Here is a 24,490-nt window from a genome sequence, read left to right as displayed (position 1 = left end):
CAGTTTATTCTTGGCAGCAATACGCCTACACAAGATACATGGATGTACTTCTTTTTCCAATAAATAGCAGCTCCTTAGGAAAAAAAACACAGCTGTACTTGTGAAATGAACGGCAAGTGCTAAGAGAAGGAATAGAGATACAGAATTGACTTAGACAGCTGAGTCAAATTGTGGCAAGAAGCAAAACACTATCACTTTAGGACCTGTTAAGAAACTCCTTCTGCCTTCTGCAATGCGGTGTCTTCCAAGTGCACTGGACCACAATCCCATAATCCCGATCGACATTTGGAAAGCATCCCAGGCTATTAAGGAAACGTTATTTAAAATCACAAGACTATATTTTGCTCATTTCATCAGGATACATATTCAGCCCAGAAAACCGTAACAGAGAACCGTTTTCTGCAACCTAAGCTCAGGTTCCTCCCAATAAAACCCAAAATTCAGCTAATGATTGCTGCAAACCCATGCATAAATCAGTCTTGGTTGACTAGCAACTGTGAAAGGACTGCATTGAACACATCATTCTGTGAAATACATTGCAACAATACAGTTGTTCTTTCTGTACTGTTGTGTCTGCCATGAAGTACTCTCGTTCTGATATCTGGGAATGAATTACTGCAGCTCAGGGACAGAGAATGGAAGGAGAAAAGAGTAGTTCCAATCCTTGGCATCGTAAGATAGCAGGGGCTGGAATAAAATCTTTTTCTGCTTGGGAATCTAATGTAATTTGTCCAGGCTTGATGTGCTTCAGTATTGCACAGTGCATCTTCCTATGTCCCAACCTAGTTGCTAATTTGCCCATTTTTAATTTTTTAAAAATTGCTTAACTGGTGCATTTTTTTAAAGATGGGCTTTTAAAGGAGACAAATAAGGTCAACTGCTCTTCTAGCTACCGTCTCTTCGTCGCTTCCTTGCTGTGCCTCACTACAGGAATAAGAAACCTGGAGAAAATGAATTTTCTCAGATGTCCCACATTCATATCTAAAATGACTAGAAGGGTTGCTAAAATTGAAGTGGGGTATTTACGGGACTGTCTTCTGCCTCATGTATCACAGCCACTGGTTAGGTCGCATAAAGTTGGCCTCCTGGCCCTGTCGGCCAAATAATGCAGACTGGCAAGTCCACGGAGGAGAGCCTTCTCTGTTGTGGCCCCGCCCCTCTGGGACCAACTCCCCCCGGAGATTCACACCGCCCCAACTGTCCTTGCCATTAAAAGGCATTAAAAACACATCTATGCTGGCAAGTCTGTGGACCATGAGCTTCGTTACGACCATTTATATAAAAGAGGTATGGCTGTCTGTTTTAATAGTGGGTTTTATATATCTTAAATGTTTTAATTGTATTATTATTTATTGTGTTTATTTTTACCATTGTGAGCCGCCCTGAGTCCACGAGAAGAAGGGCAGCCTATAAATCGAATAAAATAAATAAATAGGTAAATAAAATATAGAGGGGCAGCTTCCACTGCTGCAGGAAGAACCTGGCTGAGCTATGAGTAAATTCTGTATCTTCTCTTCACTACCCAAGAATTATTTAACATAGCTGCATTTTACCAGCTCCAACTGAAACTCTCGGTGTGTTTCAAGTTATCGTTGACACTCCGAATTGCCTGGAGAAAGTCCTGCAGTTTTCCTGACTTCTTCTTCTTTTTTTTTGAAATGTTTTACCTACTTCCTAGGGCTGAGAATGAGTGAGTAGCTAAGATCATCCAGCTGTCTTTGTGCTTAAGCTGGGACCGGAACTAACAGTCTCTCCATTTCTATTCTGATGCCTTAACCATGCTTGCTAAGAGAAATTTAATTGAAAAATATTATGCCGAATAGCTTTCTTATCCAAGATGAAAACACTGAAGATATATGACAGTACAGTGGTACCTCTACTTAAGAACTTAATTCGTTCCGTGACCAGGTTCTTAAGTAGAAAAGTTTGTAAGTAGAAGCAATTTTTCTCATAGGAATCAATGTAAAAGGAAATAATAGGTGCAAACCCATTAGGAAAGAAATAAAAGCTCGGAATTTGGGTGGGAGGAGGAGGAGGAAGAGGAGGAGGAGGACAGTCACTGGCGAAGGAAGAAGGTGAGGGGAGGGGAATCAAAAACATCCAAAACTTTAAGGAATGGCAAGAAACTGGCTGATCTTCGTGCCGCTCTCAAATGTCCTGGGAAATTTTTCTGGGCTTGGGTTCTTAAGTTGAAAATGGTTCTTGAGAAGAGGCAAAAAAATCTTGAACACCCGGTTCTTATCTAGAAAAGTTCTTAAGTAGAGGCATTCTTAAGTAGAGGCACCACTGTATTCCTAAACTACATGTAAGAAGATAAAACTATATTCCTTTTTCCAATCCGTGCATGGGCTCCGGAATTTTTGGAGTTGTCTATATATAATGCTGAGATGGACAAAAACATTGGATTAAAAATATAGGACGGGAGATACTGTTAGGCAAACCTGGAAATAGTAACTGTATTTGAACACTGGAATGAATTACTCAGATAAGTAGTGAGAGGTGTTGAAACAGTGCTAGTTAATCATCGGCGGAAGACTTTTAAATTTAGATTCCTACACCAAGCAGGGTGTCTAAGCAACCCTCCCAAATTTATGATTCTGTGGTTCATTATAAAACTTACTTGCTGTGACATATTGTCATCATTAAAAATTAGTTCATAACATAGTTCTGCTTCTTTCAGGACTGTAGGATAGTCTTTTTTTTAAAAAGCAGATTTTTCTTTGTTAAGTCAGGTCAATTCTTGGTGGAAAGTATAACAAAACAATCATGTTATGTAGGTGCTTATGCTTGATACATTGCCACTGGGTGATCAAACAGTTCTGTCCATCTGCTAAATGAAAAGACTGGATACAAAATTAAATAAAGGGCTTTTATGCAGACTAATGACAGGGGACCTGGCATTGCCTACAGGAAAGTTCTAGGTATTAGAACAATTAGGATCAGCAAATTGAAATCGGAGACAAATCTGTTTCAATATTTTTCAAACTTTCTGCAATTGTGAACTACTAAATAAGGATTTACAAAATACAAAGATCATTCAATTTTACAGTCAGCATTCTCCCTTTATTTTATACTTTAACTGTGATAGTTTATATTTGGGGGCCAATAAGATGATTATGGCTGGATTTGTGCATGCTTTCTAATTCTGTCTGTTTTTAAAAGAGTGAAACTAAATCTTGAAGCAAAATATTTACCACATGTTTTTCTTTACCACTTACATCATTTTATGTAATTCACGCTACAACAAGAAGCACAAATTTGTTGCTCCCTGAATATAAGACTAAAGTCAAATCAATTTCCAAGCCAATGAAATCTTATATTTTAGTTATTCATTTTTCTTTTAGGGTTGTTATCATAGTTTCCTTTGCATAGGATACATGGGTTGAAGCCATTTCATTATTGTCTATTTTATAAATTTTAGTACACACATTCTTTCTTGTATGGCTGTCACATGTATTTTCACTGGTAAACCAGTTTTCAGACACTGTTCTATTCTCACAAACTGGTTGATTGCTGAAACATTTGGGAAAATGAGGCTCAACATGAATGTGTGGAGGTTGTTGGTAGATTATTTGGTAAACTCGGGCAGGAGGATTGTGAATCTATCACAATCTATCCTTTATCTATGGACTTTGAATGTTGTATGCTGCCAAATCATTGGGTGGGAGTTGGGTGACTATATAGACTTGTTTAAAAGCAAGGAAGCAAACAAAACAGCTGAGGCCATGGCTTGAGCACTGTTGCCCTAGAGCAGCCGTCTCCAACCTTGGCCACTTTAAGACTTGTGGGCTTCAACTCCCAGAATTCCTCAGCTAGCAAAGCAAAGTTGGCTGAGGAATTCTGGGAGTTGAAGTGCACAAGTCTTAAAGTGGCCAAGGTTGGAGACCCATGCCCCAGAGCAGGGGTAGGCAAAGTTGGCTCTTCTATGACTTGTGGACTTCAACTCCCAGAATTCCTCAGCCAATCATGATAGCTCAGGAATTCAGGGAGTTGAAGTCCACATGTCATAGAAGAGCCAACTTTGCCTACCTCTGCCCTAGAGCAGTGTTTCCCAACCGTGGCATTTATTTTATTGATTGATTGATTGATTGTTTGATTGGATTTGTATGCCGCCCCTCTCCGGAGACTCGGGGCGGCTAACAACAGTAATAAAACAATGTACAATAATAATCCAATAAATACTAAAAATGATTAAAAAACCCATTAATATAAAAAACCAAACATACATACAGACATACCACACATGAAATTGTAAAGGCCCAGGGGGAAAGAGCATCTCAATTCCCCCATGCCTGGCAGCCGAGGTGGGTTTTAAGGAGCTTACGAAAGGCAAGGAGGGTGGGGGCAATTCTAATCTCTGGGGGGAGTTGGTTCCAGAGGGCCGGGGCCGCCACAGAGAAGGCTCTTCCCCTGGGTCCCGCCAAGCGGCATTGTTTAGTTAACGGGACCCGGAGAAGACCCACTCTGTGGGACCTAACCGGTCGTTGGGATTCGTGCAGCAGAAGGGGGTCCCTGAGATAATTTAGTCCGGTGCATTCGCTGGCTGGGGAATTCTGGGAGTTGAAGTCCAGATCTCTTCAAGATGCCAAGATTGGGAAACACTGCCCTAGAGAAATGTTAATAGTTGGCATTCACAAACCTGAGTTAATGAACTGATAAAATGGCATGATAGAAACTAGATCTATATATATACAAAACCAGAAACTTATATTTTAATAGGCAGGAAGGATTCATAATAACAAAGAATGGAGATTAAAAAAAGAACCATTTCGGAAAAAAAGCATTTCTGAATATACACAGCATCCCTTACCCGTATCGGTGCCTGCCCACATCTCTGATCAATTTCTCCGACAGGTAGGCTCCAATGCGATCCAGCTTCTCTGGAGCAGAGAGGGCATAGAAAGTCAGCTTCTCCATGTTGGTTTTTACCAGCCCATCCTGAAACAACATTTCCATGCTAAAACTTAATCTTATATTATTAAATATATTAATCCCCTACCCAGCACATTCTGTCAGTGCTGCTTGGTTCGGCTTAGTGCCTCAAAGGCATCCTGCCATCAAAGCCAGGAGGGGGTGGAGGAGTGAAAGATAGAAGGGCAATAAAGCTGTGTTCATACATGGTGGGAAATAGGGAGGGATGGGGGGGGGAACGACAGTTGATAAAGACCAGAGCGGCCTGGATCCAATTTTTATCAGTAGCCCAAGGACAGGCACCCTGAAAAAAATATGCAGATTACCCCCATTCTCAAAACATTTTGGCGAGCTCCGATTGGCTGGAAATGGACAGTGGGGGGAGGGCTATGAGCTGTAGGTGAACTTTTCTGTAAAAAGATGCAGGAAAATTCAGAGTTAGCCTGACTTTATTGCAACCAAAACCATTAGTAGTAGTAGGGGGGAAGAAGAAGAAGAAGAAGAAGAAGAAGAGGAGGAGGAGGAGGAGGAGGAGGAGGAAGAGGAAGAGGAGGAGGAGGAAGAAGAGGAGGAGGAAGAAGAGGAGGAGGAAGAAGAAGAGAAGGAAGAAGAAGAAGAGGAGGAGAAGGAAGAAGAAGAAGAAGAGAAGGAAGAAGAAGAAGAAGAGAAGGAAGAAGAAGAAGAGAAGGAAGAAGAAGAGGAAGAAGAAGAAGAAGAGAAGGAAGAAGAAGAAGAAGAAGAAGAAGAAGAGAAGGAAGAAGAGGAAGAAGAACAAGAAGAGAAAGAAGAAGAAGAAGAAGAGGAGGAGGAGGAGAAGGAAGAAGAAGAGGAGGAGAAAGAAGAAGAAGAAGAGAAGGAAGAAGAAGAAGAAGAGAAGGAAGAAGAAGACGAGAAGGAAGAAGAAGAGGAAGAAGAAGAAGAAGAAGAAGAAGAAGAAGAAGAAGAGAAGGAAGAAGAAGAAGAAGACCAAGAAGATCTGCTTTAACCAAATGGAGTTGAGGACCTTTCTTTCCTATGGGATCAGATTGGGTATCTGGTATGACACAGATCAAGTTTACTCTAGCATATATATATATAGTGTTTTCATAGATTTTCACATGTACTCAAAGAAACCCGAATATGCCAAGACACACACACACACACACACACACACAGAGACACTGAATGAATGAATGAATGAAGGAAGGAAGGAAGGAAGGAAGGAAGGAAGGAATAAATGAACAAACCAATAAATAAATAACTTTTAAATACTGAAGAGAGGGATAGGCCTTGGGGCCCTGACTGTACATACAAACCACTAGAACTGAATGTCTGTCTGTGCAGAAGACTTTTACTTAAGGTTCATTTACCTCAGGATCCTCTGGGAAGATATTGTCAACAAGTCTCTTGTAACGGGGACGCAGTGCTCCACAACAGCCGCACACACCTGAAACAGAAAGGAAATTAAATCCTCCACATAATTCCATAACAAAGGAGTAGTAGCGATGAGACCTAGATTTGTTTTCAATTAGTTATGCAGATCATTCCCCTTGCAACCACAAATACAGCTACAGAATCCTAGAATTCGTAGGAACCACTTTGACCCTCAAGCTGTGCTCTCATTCATTAATGAGATGCAAATGAAAGCAAATTGAAATAGAATATATTTGTTTTAAATAGAATATATGCCGGTTGGTGTTGAACTGGGGAGTCCTGGGTGCTTTCTGAGCTTGGTTATTTGCCTGCTCCCCCCACCTGCCTTTTATAGTAATTTGCCTTGCCAGTTTTGGTGGTTTTCTCTTTGATAGTTCCTTGATTGGGAATATTGGATTACAAATAGCCTTGATTAGAGTATTGGTTTCTGTTTGATTATCTGGTGTTATGTGTTTCCTGCATACGGCGTATGCCACCACCCCCCTCCCGAATTCCCAGCAGAGGCCCAAAAACCAGTTTTTGGGCCTCTGCAGCTAAGTTGGGGTGACAGGCCTCTGCGTGCCACCTGTGGCACCCATGCCATTTTATTTTATATATTTATTTATTGGATTTGTATGCTGCCCCTCTCCGTAGACTCAGGGCGGCTAACAACAGTAATAAAAACAGCATATAACAATCCAATATTAAAACAGTTAAAAACCCTTATTATAAAACCAAACATACATACAGACATACCATGCATAAAATTGTAAAGGCCTAGGGGGAAAGAGTATCTCAGTTTCCCCCATGCCTGGTGGCAGAGGTGGGTTTTAAGAAGCTTACGAAAGGCAAGGAGGGTGGGGGCAATTCTAATCTCTGGGGGGAGTTGGTTCCAGAGGGCCGGGGCCGCCACAGAGAAGGCTCTTCCCCTGGGTCCCGCCAAGCAACATTGTTTAGTTGACGGGACCCAAAAAGACCCACTCTGTGGGACCTAACTGGTCGCTGGGATTCATGCAGCAGAAGGTGGTCCCTGAGATAATCTGGTCCGGTGCCATGAAGGGTGCCATAGGTTCGCCCTCACGGTTGTAGATGATTCCCATATTTTTTCTTTCTTGGCTAATGTCTTTTGGTTTACTGAAGATGTTTTGAAGTTGTTTGTGTGCTACAGTAATGCTGTGTGGGTGTATGTAATAGAGTAATATTTCCGCGTCGGAAACATTGAAGTGTTTCTGCGATGAAAGGATTTTCTGGTGACTTCACTGTTGCCTGAGGGACACCCAGTGGGGGGGGGGGGGGGTTGTTGGAGTAGCGTTTTGCAGAAGCTAGCCCACCCAGATAGCCACAGCAGCTAACCAGCCTGCCTCAGACCAGGATACCAGGAACCTTTATCTTGAATATAATTAAAGACACTTACTGCAGAGTTTCTTAAGAAAATATTTACTTCCTTAGTAGCAAACCCACACTAGCTATTTACATTGTAGCTCTCTAGTAGTTAATATACAAAGTACTCACAATACGCTACCTACTATTCTCAGTTACAATAGCTAACTACAATTCTTCATTCAACACAAGTCACCTAATTTCTACAAGCCACTCTAAACCCATACTAAGCCATAATACCGCCAAGCCAAGCCACACCTATGCAAAGGTGCATTATGTACTTTTGTCAGCCAATCAGGTTACATTACAATTTGCAATTCACCGTGATTAGGCAGTTTTACATTCTTAAAGTTATACAATGCTTCTTTCTGCAATTTGAAGTATTCTTTCAGGTGGGTTTGATCCGGACAGGAGGTTCCTTTTGCATCCCAGTGCAGATGGCCACCGTAGTGGTACCCATTTATCTATTTGCGGTTGCCCACTTTTGAACCACTGGGTCAGCAGAGCTGGAGCGTGTGAGAATAATAATAATAATGATGATAATGATGATAATAATAATAATAATAATAATAATAATAATTATTATTATTATTAACTCAAGAAGGAGACAGAAGGACTAATACTGGCGGCACAAGAACAGGCCATTAGAACAAATGCTGTCAAAGCCAGAATTGAAAAATCAACAGACGATCCAAAGTGCAGACTCTGTAAAGAAACAGATGAAACAATCGATCACATACTCAGCTGCTGCAAAAAGATCGCACGGACTGACTACAAGCATAGACATGATGCTGTGGCACAGATGATCCACTGGAACTTGTGCCGGAACTACCATTTACCAGTGGCAAAGAATTGGTGGGATCATAAGCCCGAAAAAGTGGTCGAAAATGAGCAAGCAAAACTACTGTGGTACTTCTGACTTCAGACTGACCGAATTCTGAAGCATAACACACCAGACATTGTGATCGTGGAGAAAAAGAAAGTATGGATCATCGACATCGCAATCCCAGGAGACAGCAGAATTGAGGAGAAGCAGCTAGAGAATTTAGTGAAATACGAAGATCTAAAAATCGAGCTGCAACGACTCTGGCATAAGCCCGTGAAAGTGGTCCCAGTGGTACTTGGCACGCTGGGCGCAATACCAAAGGATCTCAGCAAACATTTGAAAACCATTGGAATTGACAAAATCTCCATCTGTCAATTGCAAAAGGCCGCTTTACTGGGATCGGCAAACATAATTCGCTGCTACGTCATGCAGTCCTAGGTGCTTGGGAAGCGCCCGACTGGTGATGAAATACGAAATCCAGCATATTGATCTCGTTTGCTGTGTTGTACTGACATAATAATAATAATAATAATAATAATAATAATAATAATAATAATAATTTATTAGATTTGTATGCTGCCCCTCTCTGGAGATCTTGCTCTGCCCCAAGGCAGCAAAAGGGTTTGAATGTGAGGCTGCGGATTGTCCCTTAGCATTTTAACCTTGCAAGCGACTATGGTCCCTTATTACATAGATAAAGATTTATAATTAGATTCAATACTTTTCAAGTTGTTTACTTGGAAGTTTATTCCAGTTTATTTTTCAGTCTGCCTTATATTCTTGCCAATGAAATCTCTGTCACAGTCCATTACAGCAGCCTTTCCAACCTGATACCGTATGTATGGGTTGGATTACATCTACAAAAATCCCCAAGTAGCGGGTACCAAACTAGAAACATTATAATTACATATTCTTCTCGGAAAACACCAATTAAATGATAAAGAAGCTGAAAACTATTGAGAGCTGATGGCTACGCTTTTAGCAGCATAATGTACAAAATTACTCAGAAATAAAGGCCCGGTGACTTCAGTGAGATCTATTCCCAATTTATAGATATAATTGATGGAAATCAAATTATTTATGGCTAGTCTCACACATTGTCTTAGCACGTTTCCTTTAATTCTGGTTTATTAACTGGGTTTACAAAGCGTACTGTCATTAACAATGGTTTATAAAGCACAATAGCTGGATTCACAAAATAAACAATAATATAGTTTATATGCAACTGAGCAACTGATGTGGTTACTTTCCTGCAATTTCAGTAACAGCTATAATAACAACAATAGTGACAATACAAAAAAAATTAAGTGTGGTTGAGTGTGTGTCTATCTCTCTCTCTATCTCTCTATGTGTGTATTTCTGGATATTGTAAGAGGTGGTACTGGGGTGAATGAACTTTTCAATGTGCACAAGTGTCTACTTTGTCATTCCATCCTAGACTGATGCAACATAACAATCTAAAGATAAGGCAAAACAGTTCATAGTTTGACCTTATCAGCTATCTGTGCAAAGCCGAGGATGGGTACCAGGACCTCTAGAGTTGATAGATTAATGTATTCCTTGCTTTAAACCAATAAAACAAATGCTGTAAACACTTGCAGTCTACAAAGAGGTAATTCATGGAAGTCAATATATGTTCCCATTACATTTTTATGAGTCAAGAGTAGCACAAGCTTCACTAGTCAAAAATGGAAAAATAGCTGAGACAAGAGTACAAGTAAAAAATGCTCCAGGGAGTTGCTTCACAGCCTTTGCCTTGTTAGACTTTCTTTTTTCCTTCCTAATTGTAATTACATGCATTCTTTATATAAGACAGTCCAAAATGCTTCCAGGGTACAGCAATAACAAGCTTGCCATCTTTCTTCTTAAGCAAAGAAATCATCCAGCAGCCCTTCTTCACAACATTAAGATTAGCATCCTTTCTCCCTTTGTCCGTAGGCAATGCTGAACTTGGATGACTTGGAGATGTTACAACTTTCCCCAATATGCTGAGATCCGAACCTCCACAATTCCTTAGGCAGCATGTTCAGCGATCTCCATGGCTGAAAATGTTGGGAGATGCTCTCTTAAAACATCTGGAGGACATAGGATTGGTTAATATTTTCCTAACGCTTCTGGAGAGCACCAGGTTGGCAAAGGTAGTATTTTAACACAGAGATAAAGAAAGCAGAAGCATCCCTGTTATGATTGTGAGAAAAATACTTTGTCCTACATTCTATAACAGGGCAAACCTTGGAGCAAAGAAAGAGCAATCATCAGGAAGCCATCCAAGTGTGTAGGATATTGTAGCTGCTGTTGTGTTCCAGTTTCACAGACAAAATAGGCTGAAATCGCTTTCCAAGTTACAGTAAATATATGCTCCAAAATTTCATCCTGTTCAAGTTCTAAAATAGGTTCGAGAGATCAAGGTTAAGACGGCATTTGGTACCTTTTGTCCATGAATTTAGATAACTAATGAGGAGCAATCTCTTCTAACAAGAGTTCAGTTGCTAACTGAATTGATTCAAATGGTATTTATTGTAATTTAACTCTGATTGTGGGAACAATATGCTGGCTCTGTTTAAAAAAGTGCTATTGCTAACATGTTGTAAGCTGCCCTGAGTCTAAGCAGGAGAAGGGCAGCATAAAAATCGAATGAATGAATGAATGAGTGAATAAATAAATCCCAAACCCTTGCAGCAACCCAAATCCACACCAGCTTTGAAAGATGATTTAGCAGATCTTAATTCTCACCTTCTTACTTTTTTAAAAGCACAGACAGCAGCATAGCTATACCACAACAGAAATGGCGTGCAGAGGGAGGACCTGCTTTATCAGGCAAAATTCAAATGATTTGGGGTAGTGATGCAGTGGGGGAAGCCTCAAGGGTGGACAGAATCTCTTTCTCTCTGGAACGGAAGGATCTTTCTCATCAATGAGAAGCAGCAAAATGGAAAAATGAGAAAAGCCCTTCTGGCCCCTTGCCAGCTACCAAAAGCCGCTAGCAATTTGCATAATAAGGCCTGGCTTTTATCTCATTCTTGCCATGTTCAACACAATTTGCAAACATTATCTAATTAATCTACATAATATGGGACTCACCTCCCTCTTTCCCTCTCCTGCATGAGAAGCTAAGTATCTCCACTATTTTTTTTAACAATTCCATAAAAACCAGATGCAAATTACCGAACAAGCTAATCAATATACCCTAAAGAGGAGTTCTTTATATATAAAAAATAGAAAAACAAAATACAGTAATACCTCATCTTACGAACTTAATTGGTTCCCAGAGGAGGTTCGTAAGGCGAAAAGTTCATAAGACGAAGCAATGTTTCCTATAGGAAACAGTGTAAAATCAATTAATGCATGCAAGAAAAAACCTCGCAAAAATGGCGCTCCGCTGGGCACCGCTGTTGCCTTTTAACAGCTGGGGGGGGGGTTCTTGGCATTCTCCCAAACGCTGAACCCAGAGGTTCGGCAAAAGTTCGGGTTTGGTGTTTGGGTTCAGGAGGATGCCGAGAAGCCCCTGAGCTGTTTCAAAAGGCAACAGCCGGGCGGCGGGGCTTCTCGGCGGCCACCCGAACCCAAACTTTTGCCGAACTTCTGGGCTTGGCGTTCAGGCGGCGGGTTCGTAAGACGGAAAAAGTTCGGAAGAAGAGGCAAAAAATTTCCGAACCCCGGGTTCGTATCTCCGAAAGTTCGTATGATGAGGGGTTCATATCATGAGGTACCACTGTACATTGTATTGGGAGCAGGGAAGGGTTCCATTTACCTTCACCATCAGTTCACATCACGATAATTCGCGCAGGCGCGCACATCCACCCATGCGATTTCACTTCCGCACATGCTCAGAAGGTGGATTCTGCCCTAAACACAGCTGAGGAGCTGATCAACTGTGCTTCAGGCAAAGAAATAAAGGTGAATAATAACTGGGGGGCGGGCATGACGGCTTTTTTCAAAGCACAGAACGAAGAGAAGCCATCCAAATACAGGAAAATCAGTCGAAAATTCAGAAAAAAACGATGGCAGTGAGCACAGACAGAACCAGATCCACGACACCAAAATTACATCATCAGCGGGTTGCTAAAGATTCGGGCAATCTGTGAGGAATCCGTCCTGATTGGGAGGTAAGATTCATTAACATCTAATCCAGCACTCCACTTCTAAAGGGACAAGGCAGAGCTCTCTAGGACAGTGATGGCGAACCTTTTTTTTCCTCGGGTGTCGAAAGGTCGTGCACAAGTGTTATCGTACATGCACAAGTGCCCGCACCCACAACTCAATGCCCAGGAAGGGCAAAAACAGCTTTTCCCACACCCCGGAAGTCGACTGGAGGCTGGAAATGGTCTGTTTCCCAACTTCTGGTGGGCCCAGTAAACTTATGTTTTGCCGTCTCCAGTCTCCAAAGGCTTCCTTGGAGCTGGGGAAGGGTAAAAACGTCCTCCCCCATCGCCCCAGAGGCTCCCTGGAAGCCAAAAACGCCTTCCCAAAGACTCTATGTGAGCCAAAAATCAGCTGGCTGGCGCACACATGCACACTGGAGCTGAGCTAGGGCAAAGAGTAGTAGATCCTTGGAACAAACTTCCAGCAGACGTGGTTGGTAAATCCACAGTAACTGAATTTAAACATGCCTGGGATAAACATTTATCCATCCTAAGATAAAATACAAAAAATAGTATAAGGGCAGACTAGATGGACCATGAGGTCTTTTTCTGCCGTCAGTCTTCTATGTTTCTAAAGGTTTGCGTGCCAGCAGATATGGCTCCGCGTGCCACTTGTGGCACCCATGCCATAGGTTCGCCATCACTACTCTAGGATGTTCAGAAAGGGATGTGGAAAGAACTACCATTTCTCTTATTTTCCAATGCATAATCTCTCCTCCTTGTGCCATGTCATCGGACATTGGCGATCATGTTGGCGATCTTATTTTTATCAACAGCCGCAGAAAAAAATGCTGGTCAGTTTTGTCCAAAGCAGTCCCTTAGATTTTGAAGCCGTGAAGTTCTTCTTCTACCTGGAACTCGTTTGCCTTCAATCTTTCCTTGGAGGATTAAGTGAAGTAGGCCGTATTTTTTGGGGTGTCACATCACATGTCCAAAATATTCTAACTTTCACTTCTTTAAGGATTTTAGTGATTTCCCTTGGCTTTCTTAGGCGGCTTATCACCTCATTTATGATTTTGTCAACCCAACGTATTAAAGCCCCCAACAATCTGGGTCCTCATTTCACCGACCTTGGAAGGATGGAAGGCTTAGTCAATTTTGAGCCTACTGAGATTCGATTTACCAAACTGCTGGAAGCCGGTGATCAGCAGAAGTAGCTTGCAGTACTGCCCTCTAACCACTGCACCACCATCCTGCAGAGGGTGTCCCATGATAAAATTATGCAGAAGAGCTAAACCAAATTTGCTTCTCTGAAAGCAGCTTACTGATACAATGAGTAACACTAGAGTCAAACACCAAACATCATTGATGGCAAACAAAATAATAAATGAAAACAAAAATGCAAGCCACTATCGAGATACACAGAGAAGTACTCCCCACCACAAACAGACCCACTCTCTGCATATACTGAACGCTACCTTCCTCCTCCCCACCCCCCACGGCTCACGACCTCTTGATTTACTTGCAGCCACCATCTGCTGCTCGGACGGGATCATGAAGTCAGCGGCAGCTAAACTCTCGTCCTTTGTCTTTGTGACAAAGAGTTAAATGAACCCGATAGACAGAGGAACTGCTCCGTCAGCAAGCCCAGCCCTCTCTGTGCCCGTGATATGCTGTACCAAGGACTAGGACCATCTTAGTGGCTTCATGGAAGCCTCTTGATCTCCAGGCGTTGGGACTGCTTACCAAGGGACGAATCCCTGGGAACGATTTGCCTGCCAAAGGGCATCGCCCGCGTGTTAGCACTACTGGGGCTCATTAAAGACCCTGCTTCATTTTCCTAACAACAAACTTCTTCCTTTTCTCCTCCCTGGACAGGCCTGATTCCCTGCAGGTCAAAGCAGATGGGACATCAGTCCACAGGTGTCAACACAGTAGGATTTTCCTCTGCAAAGAGAAGGTAAATATGGACATTTATTCTCCTTCTTAAAGAAAAAGATAACCAGATGCAAGGCTTTTGTATTATTTTTTTTAGCCCTCAACAGCCTCTGCATTTGAGGGGTTTAAGAATGGAAGAACAAGGAGGCCAACACAGTAAAGAAAACTATTATTTAATAAATCATATATTTACATCACCAAGATTGGCATTCGCACAAGTATGGAAGCAAGAAAAGACTCCAAATGAAGAGATGGTGATTAAAAAAATGTTAGACTGCGCCAAACTTAGTAAATTAATGTACGAAATTCAAAATCAACAAAATAAGGACTACTACAGAGTGTGGGAGAAATTGTACAATTGGATTGAAAAAAAAAAAGGGAAACTAGCAGTAAAGAAATATAATGTATAGTAAAAAGAATGGAAAAAGATTAATTTTCATGCATGGTAAATGTTTAACGTTGTTTGTATGTTGTTTGTATGTTGGTATGTCAAATAAACTTTACAAAAAAATTTTAAAAAAGAAAAAAGAATGGAAGAACAAAGAAAGGAATTTAACACGGAGCAATGTCAACTCAGTTCTACCGAAGATGGAAGTGATAGCCATATCTGCAGCACAAACCATTCTTGTATCTGGCAACTTAAATGTTGGTAGATTGGTAGGTGTAGGAGTAGCAGGTAAACAAAGAACTGTAACAGCAGCTGCCAGTAATTTCAACTTTAGAAAGTAGGAAAACCATCAGGCTGTACAATAGGATTTAATGGTAGAACAACAACAAAGAACGTTTTGCCTTCCTAGTACCTGGTGTACTTTGAAACACAGGCTTCCAATCAATTGCAACTCCTGATTGATCTAAGAGTACTGTATAATGTTGCAATTGTTTTTTCTTTTCTTCCTCCCAGGCATGAAGTATGAAGTGACCTTTCCAGAAAGCTAAGCATGAAGCCACTGGCTGCATTTACCCTTTTGTTGCATAAATATCAGTAGCCTATTGTCAACATTTATTCAATATTCCCCCTTACACTTGTTTCTGAGGAAATGAAATTCTTCCCCTAGTTACTCTTTCCAATACTTTTGAAGAGCCACTGTTTTTAATTGCTGCCAGATATTATAAAACTGGAAAGTTTTATTATTATTATTATTATTATTATTATTATTATTATTATTATTAATTAGATTTGTATGCCGCCCCTCTCCGAAGACTCGGAGCGGCTCACAACAACAAAACAGTACAAATCCAATAGTTAAAAACAATTTAAAACCCCTTAATATTAAAAAAAACAGTCATATAACTCAGACAAACCATACATAAAACGGAAACGGCCCAGGGAAATCAATTTCCCCATGTCTGACGGCAGAGGTGGGTTTTAAGGAGTTTGCGAAAGGCAAGGAGGGTGGAGGCAATCCTAATCTCCAGGGGGAGTTGATTCCAGAGGGATGGGGCCGCCACAGAGAAGGCTCTTCCCCTTGGTCCTACCAGACAACATTGTTTCGTCAATGGGACACGGAGAAGGCCAACTCTGTGGGACCTAACCGGTCGCTGGGATTCGTGCGGCAGAAGGCGGGGTCCCGGAGATATTCTGGTCCGATGCCATGAAGGGCTTTATATCTATCTTTATATCTAATATATCTATCTAACAATATGAAATGCAATGGTAAAAGAGTAAGGTTCTACATTTAGTCAAGAAAAACAAAATGCACAGGTATAGTATATGACGTGATAGCTTGCTCAACAGTAGTAATTGTGAGAGTTATCTTGGAATGGACAACCATTTAAAATATAAGCCAGCAGTGTACAGCAGCTGCGCAAAAAAGCCCAACACAGTTCTAGGCTATATAAGCAGAGGGATAGAATCAATGCTAATACGTGAAGTGTTAATACCACTTTATAATGCCTTTGGTAAGGCCACACTTGGAATACTGCATTCAGTTTTGGTCACCATGATGTAAAAAAGATGCAGAGATTCTAAAAAGAGTGCAAAAGAAGAGCAACAAAGATGATTAGGGGAAACATACGAAGAACGCTTGCAGGAAACTGGATATGTCCACTTTAATGAAAAGAAGGACCAGTGGGAGACATGATAGGAGTGTTCAAATATCTCAGGGGCTTACCACAAAGAAGAGGGAGTCAAACTATTCTCCAAAGCACCTGAGGGTTAGAACAAGAAGCAGTGAGATGGAAACTAAACAAAAAGAGAAGTAACTTAGAACAAAGGAAAAAATTTATTGACAGTTAAAACAATTAACCAGTGGAACAGCTTGCCTCCAGAAGTTGTGAATACTCCAACACTAGAAGTTTTAAAGAAGATGTTGGATAACCATTTGTCTGACAGTGGTGGAGAGTTTCCTGCCAAGCAGGGGGGTTGGGCTAGAAGATCTCCAAGGTCCCTCCCAACTCTGTTTTTCCATTCTATTTCATCCTATTCTACTTCTATTCTTTGTTTCAAATTTAAATTATGATACAGTGATACCTTGTCTTGCAAACTTAATTGGTTCCGGGAGGAGGTTCTTAAGGTGAAAAGTTTGTAAGACGAAACAATGTTTCCCATAGGAATCAATGGAAAAGTGATTAATGTGTGCAAGCCCAAAAATTCACCCCCTTTTGCCAGCCTAAGCATCCGTTTTTGTGCTGCTGGGATTCCCCCTGAGGCTCCCCTCCATGGGAAACCCCACCTCCGGACTTCCATTGCCAGCGAAGCGCCCATTTTTGCGCTGCTGTGATTCCTCTTGCTGGGATTCCCCTGCAGCATCACAAAAACACAGAAGTCCGGAGGTGGGGTTTCTCTATGGAGGGGAGTCTCAGGGGAATCCCAAGCAGCACAAAAACGGGTGCTTCGCTGGCAACGGAAGTCCGGAGGCGGGGCATCCCAGCTGCGGCGGTGGGTTTGTAAGGTGAAAATAGTTTGTAAGAAGAGGCAAAAAAAAAATCTTAAATTCCGGGCTTGTATCTCGAAAAGTTTGTATGACGAGGCGTTTCTAAGACGAGGCATCACTGTATATGTTTATCAACCTGCAGTTTAGAAACTGGATTTTCACTGATGCAGACAGATCCATTTATAGCTTTGAGAAGTCTTTTTCTGATTTCTTGCTGATGCACAGTGTTTTGTGAAACTAAGAGAAGGCAAGGGAAAATCAAAGCACTGTTGTGTCAGTTTACAAAAAAGCTCTACTTCTATTCCTCCACTCTAACATTTCAGAACTCCTGGCTGAATTCCACAGTCTCTTTTGTAGGAGAAACAGCCTCTTTCTATGCAATGCTTTTCTTAAATGCTTTTATAAGGAAAAAGATGCAGAAAGCGTAGCTTCCTCAGAATAAGTAAACTTCCCCTCCACCCCCTCTGGATATAGCCATCTAATTCTTACTAACATTTGAAAGCTTTGTCCTGAATATAATTTGTTACTAAGATAATCAACCCCAGCAATATACACTGCTCAAAAAAAAAAGAAAAAAGGAACACTTAAACAACACAATATAACTCCAAGTAAACCAAACTTCTGTGAAATCAAACTGTCCACTTAGGAAGCAAAACTGATTGACCGCCAATTTCACATGCTGTTGTGCACATTCAACTTTGTACAGAGCAAAGTATTCAATGAGAATATTTCATTCATTCAGATCTAGGATGGCTGCCGATCAGCTTCCGGTCACAATTCAAAGTGTTGGTAATGACCTTTAAAGCCCTACATGGCATTGGACCAGAATACCTCCGGAACCGCCTTCTACCACACGAATCCCAGTCACCGATAAGGTCCCACAGAGTTGGCCTTCTCCGGGTCCCATCAACCAAACAATGTCGTTTGGCGGGCCCCAGGGGAAGAGCCTTCTCTGTGGCGGCCCCAGCCCTCGGGAATCAACTCCTCCCGGAGATTAGAATGGCCCCCACCCTCCTTGTCTTTCGCACATTACTCAAGACCCACCTATATCGCCAGGCATGGGGGAATTGAGACATCTTCCCCAGGCTTTTATATTTTATGTTTGGTATGTATGTGTTGTATGATTTTAATCTTGGGTTTTTTATATATCTTTTTATTATTAGATTTGTTTCAATGTTACACTGTTTTTACTATTGTTGTGAGCCGCCCCGACTCTTCGGAGAGGGGCGGCATACAAATCTAATAAATTATTATTATTATTATTATTATTATTATTATTATTATTATTATTATAGTGTTCCCTTTATTTTTTTGAGCAGTATACTTTAACCATAAGCAAAAATCAAATGTAAATAGTAATATCTCTCAATTTCTTCCAGGGCTATAAAGTGTATATACTGTAGGACAGGCCCGTGGGCTGGATGCGTCACACGCAGGCCACACCCACTGCAGTTCCATGAAAGGGAAAAACGCCTGTGACGTCAGCATGATGTCACAAATTTGACACCCATGTTGTAGGAAAAGGCCAAAATAGGCTGCCCCACAGTTTCCTGTCTTCTGTCCAGTAGCCAGAGTCAAATTATGACTACTGATGCCTACAAGCACATCAACCAACATGGTAGAAGCTGTTTAAAACTGGTTTTGATTTCATTGATTCTCTAAATTTTAGAGGCCTCCATTTCTAGACATTGCAATCCCAAGAAAAGTACAAGACCTTCTGTGGTTACTCTCACTTCATGGTGCCAGTTATGCTTATTAGAACCTGCTAGATGGATTCCAATATCATGGCACACTCTAAACACAAGTTAATCTAGTACAATTTCAACATTATATAACTTATGTCCAAACAATTAAATGATGTTAAGGCTTAAGACCAGGATGTCATCCAGACAATGCACTTATTCACTAATATGTTTATTGATGCGTCAAACCCCAGGGCCATTTCGGTTCTCCTCAACAGGACAACCCAAAAGACATTAAAAAAATAACAACAAGTCGCAACATAGCTGTCAACAAATATGGTTGACAAATTTGTTATATATGTGGAAGATTTGGATGGTAACGTTATACTGTAAACTCAAGATTAGCTTGAGTATTGATTGCATATGATTCACTCACAGAGAAAATGAGGGGGGAAATGTAAATTGTATTATGAAGACACAAATAATAATTTATTTTATACATTTACTTATATATTGACTAAATTACTATGAACAAACTCTATGTAGTGAAAACACCTTAAATCATTCCTTTAGTACCCTTTTTATGATAGAAACATAGAAACATAGAAGACTGACGGCAGAAAAAGACCTCATGGTCCATCTAGTCTGCCCTTATACTATTTTCTATATTTTATCTTAGGATGGATATATGTTTATCCCAGGCATGTTTAAATTCAGTTACTGTGGATTTACCAACCACGTCTGCTGGGAGTTTGTTCCAAGGATCTACTACTCTTTCAGTAAAATAATATTTTCTCATGTTGCTTTTGATCTTTCCCCCAACTAACTTCAGATTGTGTCCCCTTGTTCTTGTGTTCACTTTCCTATTAAAAACATTTCCCTCCTGGACCTTATTTAACCCTTTAACATATTTAAATGCTTCGATCATGTCCCCCCTTTCCCTTCTGTCCTCCAGACTATACAGATTGAGTTCATGAAGTCTTTCCTGATAAGTTTTATGCTTAAGACCTTCCACCATTCTTGTAGCCCTGTCTTTGGACCCATTCAATTTTGTCAATATGATGTTTACCATTTACATTACACTATACACTGGAAATTGTATTTTTTTCCTTTATTGCTTGTTTGTATTGTTATTGTTTTTCTGTTATGTTCTGTTTGATTTTTTCTTTATTATATATGTTCTTTTCTTTTTTTCTATGTTTTTTAAAATGTTTAAAATGTTTTTTCTATGGTTTTCTTTTAGTATGAATGTTGAATGAATGTTAATGAAAGTTTTTATTTATTTATTTATTTATTAGATTTGTATGCCGTCCTTCCCCTTTTTAAAACTAGAATTTTAAGGATTGTTTTTTATATATGTTAATTGGATTGATTTACTATTGTTTCTTGTATATTTTATTATTATTTATTTATTACACAATGAAGGTTATAGAGCAGGGGTCCTCAAACTTGGCAACTTTAAGACTGGGGGACTTCAACTCCCAGAATTCTCCAGCCAGCATAGCTGGCTGAAGAATTCTGGAAGTTGAAGTCCACCAGTCTTAAAGTTGCCAAGTTTGAAGACCTGTGTTATAGAGGATATAGTAGAGAAGAAATATGAGATATAGGAGAGACTATAGGACAGCGGACAGAAGGCACTCTAGTGCGCTTATGTACGCCCCTTACTGACCTCTTAGGAATCTGGAGAGGTCAACCGTGGATAGTCTATGCCGCCCCGAGTCCTTGCAAAGGGGTGGCATACAAATCCAATTAAACCTTAAACATATATTCAATAAAGACTTTTTTAAAAAAAATAAAGAGAGAAAAAGGAAAAAAACCCAACTAGGTACCTCTGTTCAAGTGCATCGCCTTCCAGCACCATGCCAGGCTGGCAGCAAAGGGATCACTGGCAGAGGTCATCACTTGCCTTTTTCAGGAGAGGTGAAAGGAGGCACTCTGAGTCTCCAACAGGCCCCACTTCTTGCTTATGCTAGATAAGCCAGTGTGAAAAAAGCTGGCTGGGACGAGAGTGATTTTTTGCACCTGCTGACAATTCTGCCAGCAGAAAGAGCTCTGTACCAAAGCCAGAGCCTGGGCCATTTGGCAGCAACTGATGTAAACGAAACAGCCTCCGCAAGCAGAATTCTGCTGAGTCACAGAGGTGCTTCTTGAGAGGATGTTCTAGGTCTCCTGAGGTCAGGAAGGGAGCCGTGGAGTTTTCTCCTAGGATAGGAGGGAGGGAGGAACATGGAGCAAAAGGATAAACATTGGACCAAGGTGTCTAGCTTGCAAGGAATCCCAGCCAGGTCGTACGAAAGTCCTTGAACACTGATTTTTTTAAAATTTAACACAGGCATGCATTAAGGCAGTGATGGCGAACTTTTTTTTCCTCGGGTGCCAAAACATGCACTATCGCACATGTGTGAGTGCCCACACCTATAATTCAATGCCTGGGGAGGAAGAAAACAGCTTCCCAACCCTCTTTGAGGCCCTCTGGGGGCCCGAAATGGCCTATTTCCCAACTTCTGGTGGGACTAGCAGGCTCGTGTTTTGCCCTCCCCAGGCTCCAAAGGCTTCCTGGGAGCTGAAGGAGGGTAAAAATGCTTTCTCCCATCCCCCTGGAGACTCTCTGGAAGCCAAAAACGACCTCCCAGAGCCTCTGTGTGAGCCAAAAATCAGCTGGCTGGCACACACATGCATGTTGGAGCTGAGCTAGGGCAAACGGCTCGTGTTCCAGCAGATTTAATTCAATTCAATTTATTAGATTTGTATGCCGCCCCTCTCAGAAGACTCGGAGCGGCTCACAACAGTAATAAAAACAGGATAACAATGGAACAAATCTAATAATAAAATATATAAAAACCTCAACAATTAAAAACCATACAGCACATACACATCAAACATGAAATATAATAAGCCTGGGGGAGATGTCTTAGTTCCCCCATGCCTGGCGATATAGGTGGGTCTTAAGTAACTTGCGAAAGACAAGGAGGGTGGGGGCCGTTCTAATCTCCGGGGGAAGTTGATTCCAGAGGGCCGGGGCCGTCACAGAGAAGGCTCTTCCCCTGGGGCCCGCCAAATGACATTGTTTAGTCGACGGGACCCGGAGAAGGCCAACTCTGTGGCTCCTCGTGCCACCTGTGGCACCCATGCCATAGGTTTGCCATCACTGCATTAAGGAATGAGAATAGAAAGAGAGATAGAGAAGGAGGAAGGAAAGAGAAGGAAGGGAAGAGAGTCATGAGAGACGGAGAAGGAAAAAGGAAGGAGGGGGAGACGGTAGAAGGAACGGGAAGAGGAGGGGCAAGAAGGTAGGTACTGAAGGTGGAATAGCCACATGAGGTAGAAAGAGGGGAGTGGAGAGAGGGAAGAATGAGATGGATTAAATAATAAAATCAAAATCAAAATTGGAGTGCAATTTAGGTCATTATACTAATGTCTTTTAAGTGATAATATTTGTATGTTGACTTTTATTGAAGGTATATGTGATGTTTTTATGTTATGGATGTGGAGGAGAAAAAAAATCTTTCCAAAAAAAAAAGACTTCCACCAAGTACAGAGATTAGCTAAAGTGATTTAGCCGTCCTGAGTCCCTCGGGATTGGGTGGCATAGAACTCGAATAAATAATAAATAATATTATTTATTAATAATAAATAATTCCAATGATGTTGAACATTTTCAACTATACAGGAAGACCAAGTAGAATTTGTAAAAAAATGGGAGGAAGAAGATAAAAGTAGGGCATTTAAATTACTCAATATATAGCAACCCTCTTTAAGAGAGGGGTGAGAAGCCAGGAGGCCTCATGTCACTTCCTCCGGAGACTCTTCAGCTTCAATGAGATTATCTTCAGAAAGAACTAACAGTAGGAATATTAGAGCAGTGTTTCCCAACCTTGGCAACTGGAAGATATTTGGACTTCAACTCCCAGAATTCCCCAGCCACCGAATGCTGGCTGGGGAACTCTGGGAGTTGAAGTCCAGATATCTTCCAGTTGCCAAGGTTGGGAAACACTGTATTAGAGTAAGTATCAATATTTTTCCCCAAATAAAATATCCCCTGATAATAAGCCCAATTGGACTTTTGGGTGCATGGCAATAAGGCTAAGCACTTATTTCAGGGTTCAAAAAAAATAGCAATAGCATTTAGCTATTTATATATTAAATGCTATATTAAATAGCATTTAATACACTGCTTCACAGTGCTTTACAGCCCTCTCTAAACGGTTTACAGAGAGTAAGCATATTACAGCCCCAAAGAATCTGGGTCCTCATTTTATTAACATTGCAAGGATGGAAGGCTGAGTCAAGCTTGAGCCTACTGAGATTCAATCTGTCAAACTGCTGGCAGCCGGTGATCAGCAGAAGTAGCTTGTCATACTGCACTCTAACCACACCACCGAGGCTCTATAAGACAGTGCCTTATTTTTGGAGAAACATGGGCAGGAGAGAGATGGGTCTCTTTGATCTATATGGTGTAAGCTCCTACCTACAGGGAGCTTACACCACATAGAGCAAAAAGATCCATTTGTTAGCTATTGCTTGTCATTAATTGTTCAGATTGCTTTCGAACAATAATTTAACAGTATTTCAGAAGATCAGTAAACTAATGTTTAATGCTACACAGGTTTAATGCCATTCTGGAAAAACGTTAAATCTCTATTCAGCAGCAACCAAAACAGCAGTAGATAGAAACATAGAAACATAGAAGTCTGATGGCAGAAAAAGACCTCATGGTCCATCTAGTCTATTTTCTGTATTTTATCTTAGGATGGATATATGTTTATCCCAGGCATGTTTAAATTCAGTTACTGTGGATTTATCTACCACGTCTGCTGGAAGTTTGTTCCAAGGATCTACTACTCTTTCAGTAAAATAATATTTTCTCATGTTGCTTTTGATCTTTCACCCAACTAACTTCAGATTGTGTCCCCTTGTTCTTGTGTTCACTTTCCTATTAAAAACACTTCCCTCCTGGACCTTATTTAACCCTTTAACATATTTAAATGTTTCGATCATGTCCCCCCCCTTTCCCTGCTGTCCTCCAAAAGATAATTGAGGAACGTTTTTCAGTGGAGCGCCATAGAAAAAGATCCTGTTTATACAAATCCCATCCCCATAGCTGTCAGCTGATGCTTTTTAACAGAGGTTTGGCAACGTTTCTCCAGAAATGTTCTCAATGAAAACTTGTTTAGTGCTCTTCTGCAAAAACAAACAAACAAAAAACCCACATTAAACCTGTGTTCAAAAGCCTGGCTAATGACTGCTATGCATAGTTCAAAGTTGTGGTGGGATTTCACAATGAAACAACAAAAAGGAGGCAATGCTGCAACCTATACTCGTAAGTTATTTGGGTTGATTCAGACCAGGGAAGATGGAAGGCAAATTCAGACAACTGATTAAGCCCATAAATGAAGCTATCAGCCC

The 24,490-nt window shown here is 41.0% G+C and overlaps 1 protein-coding gene across 2 annotated transcripts in view; it reads right to left on the bottom strand.

Annotated features, from left to right (window-relative positions):
• EFR3B (EFR3 homolog B) overlaps positions 1–24,490 on the bottom strand; it is a 137,578-nt gene that overhangs the window by 94,120 nt on the left and 18,968 nt on the right. For both annotated transcript variants that reach the window (XM_070741898.1, XM_070741908.1), the window contains exons 2-3: positions 6,261–6,337; positions 4,811–4,938 (exon numbers count right to left, since the gene is read on the bottom strand). In XM_070741898.1, the coding sequence (XP_070597999.1) occupies positions 4,811–4,938; positions 6,261–6,337 (205 nt within the window). The remainder of the gene's footprint in view (positions 1–4,810; positions 4,939–6,260; positions 6,338–24,490) is intronic.

Source organism: Erythrolamprus reginae, chromosome 1 (genome assembly GCF_031021105.1).
Source record: "Erythrolamprus reginae isolate rEryReg1 chromosome 1, rEryReg1.hap1, whole genome shotgun sequence".
Lineage (NCBI taxonomy): Eukaryota > Metazoa > Chordata > Lepidosauria > Squamata > Dipsadidae > Erythrolamprus > Erythrolamprus reginae.
The sequence above is the reverse complement of the archived record's forward strand: the minus strand, read 5'-3'. Positions and strand labels throughout refer to the sequence as shown.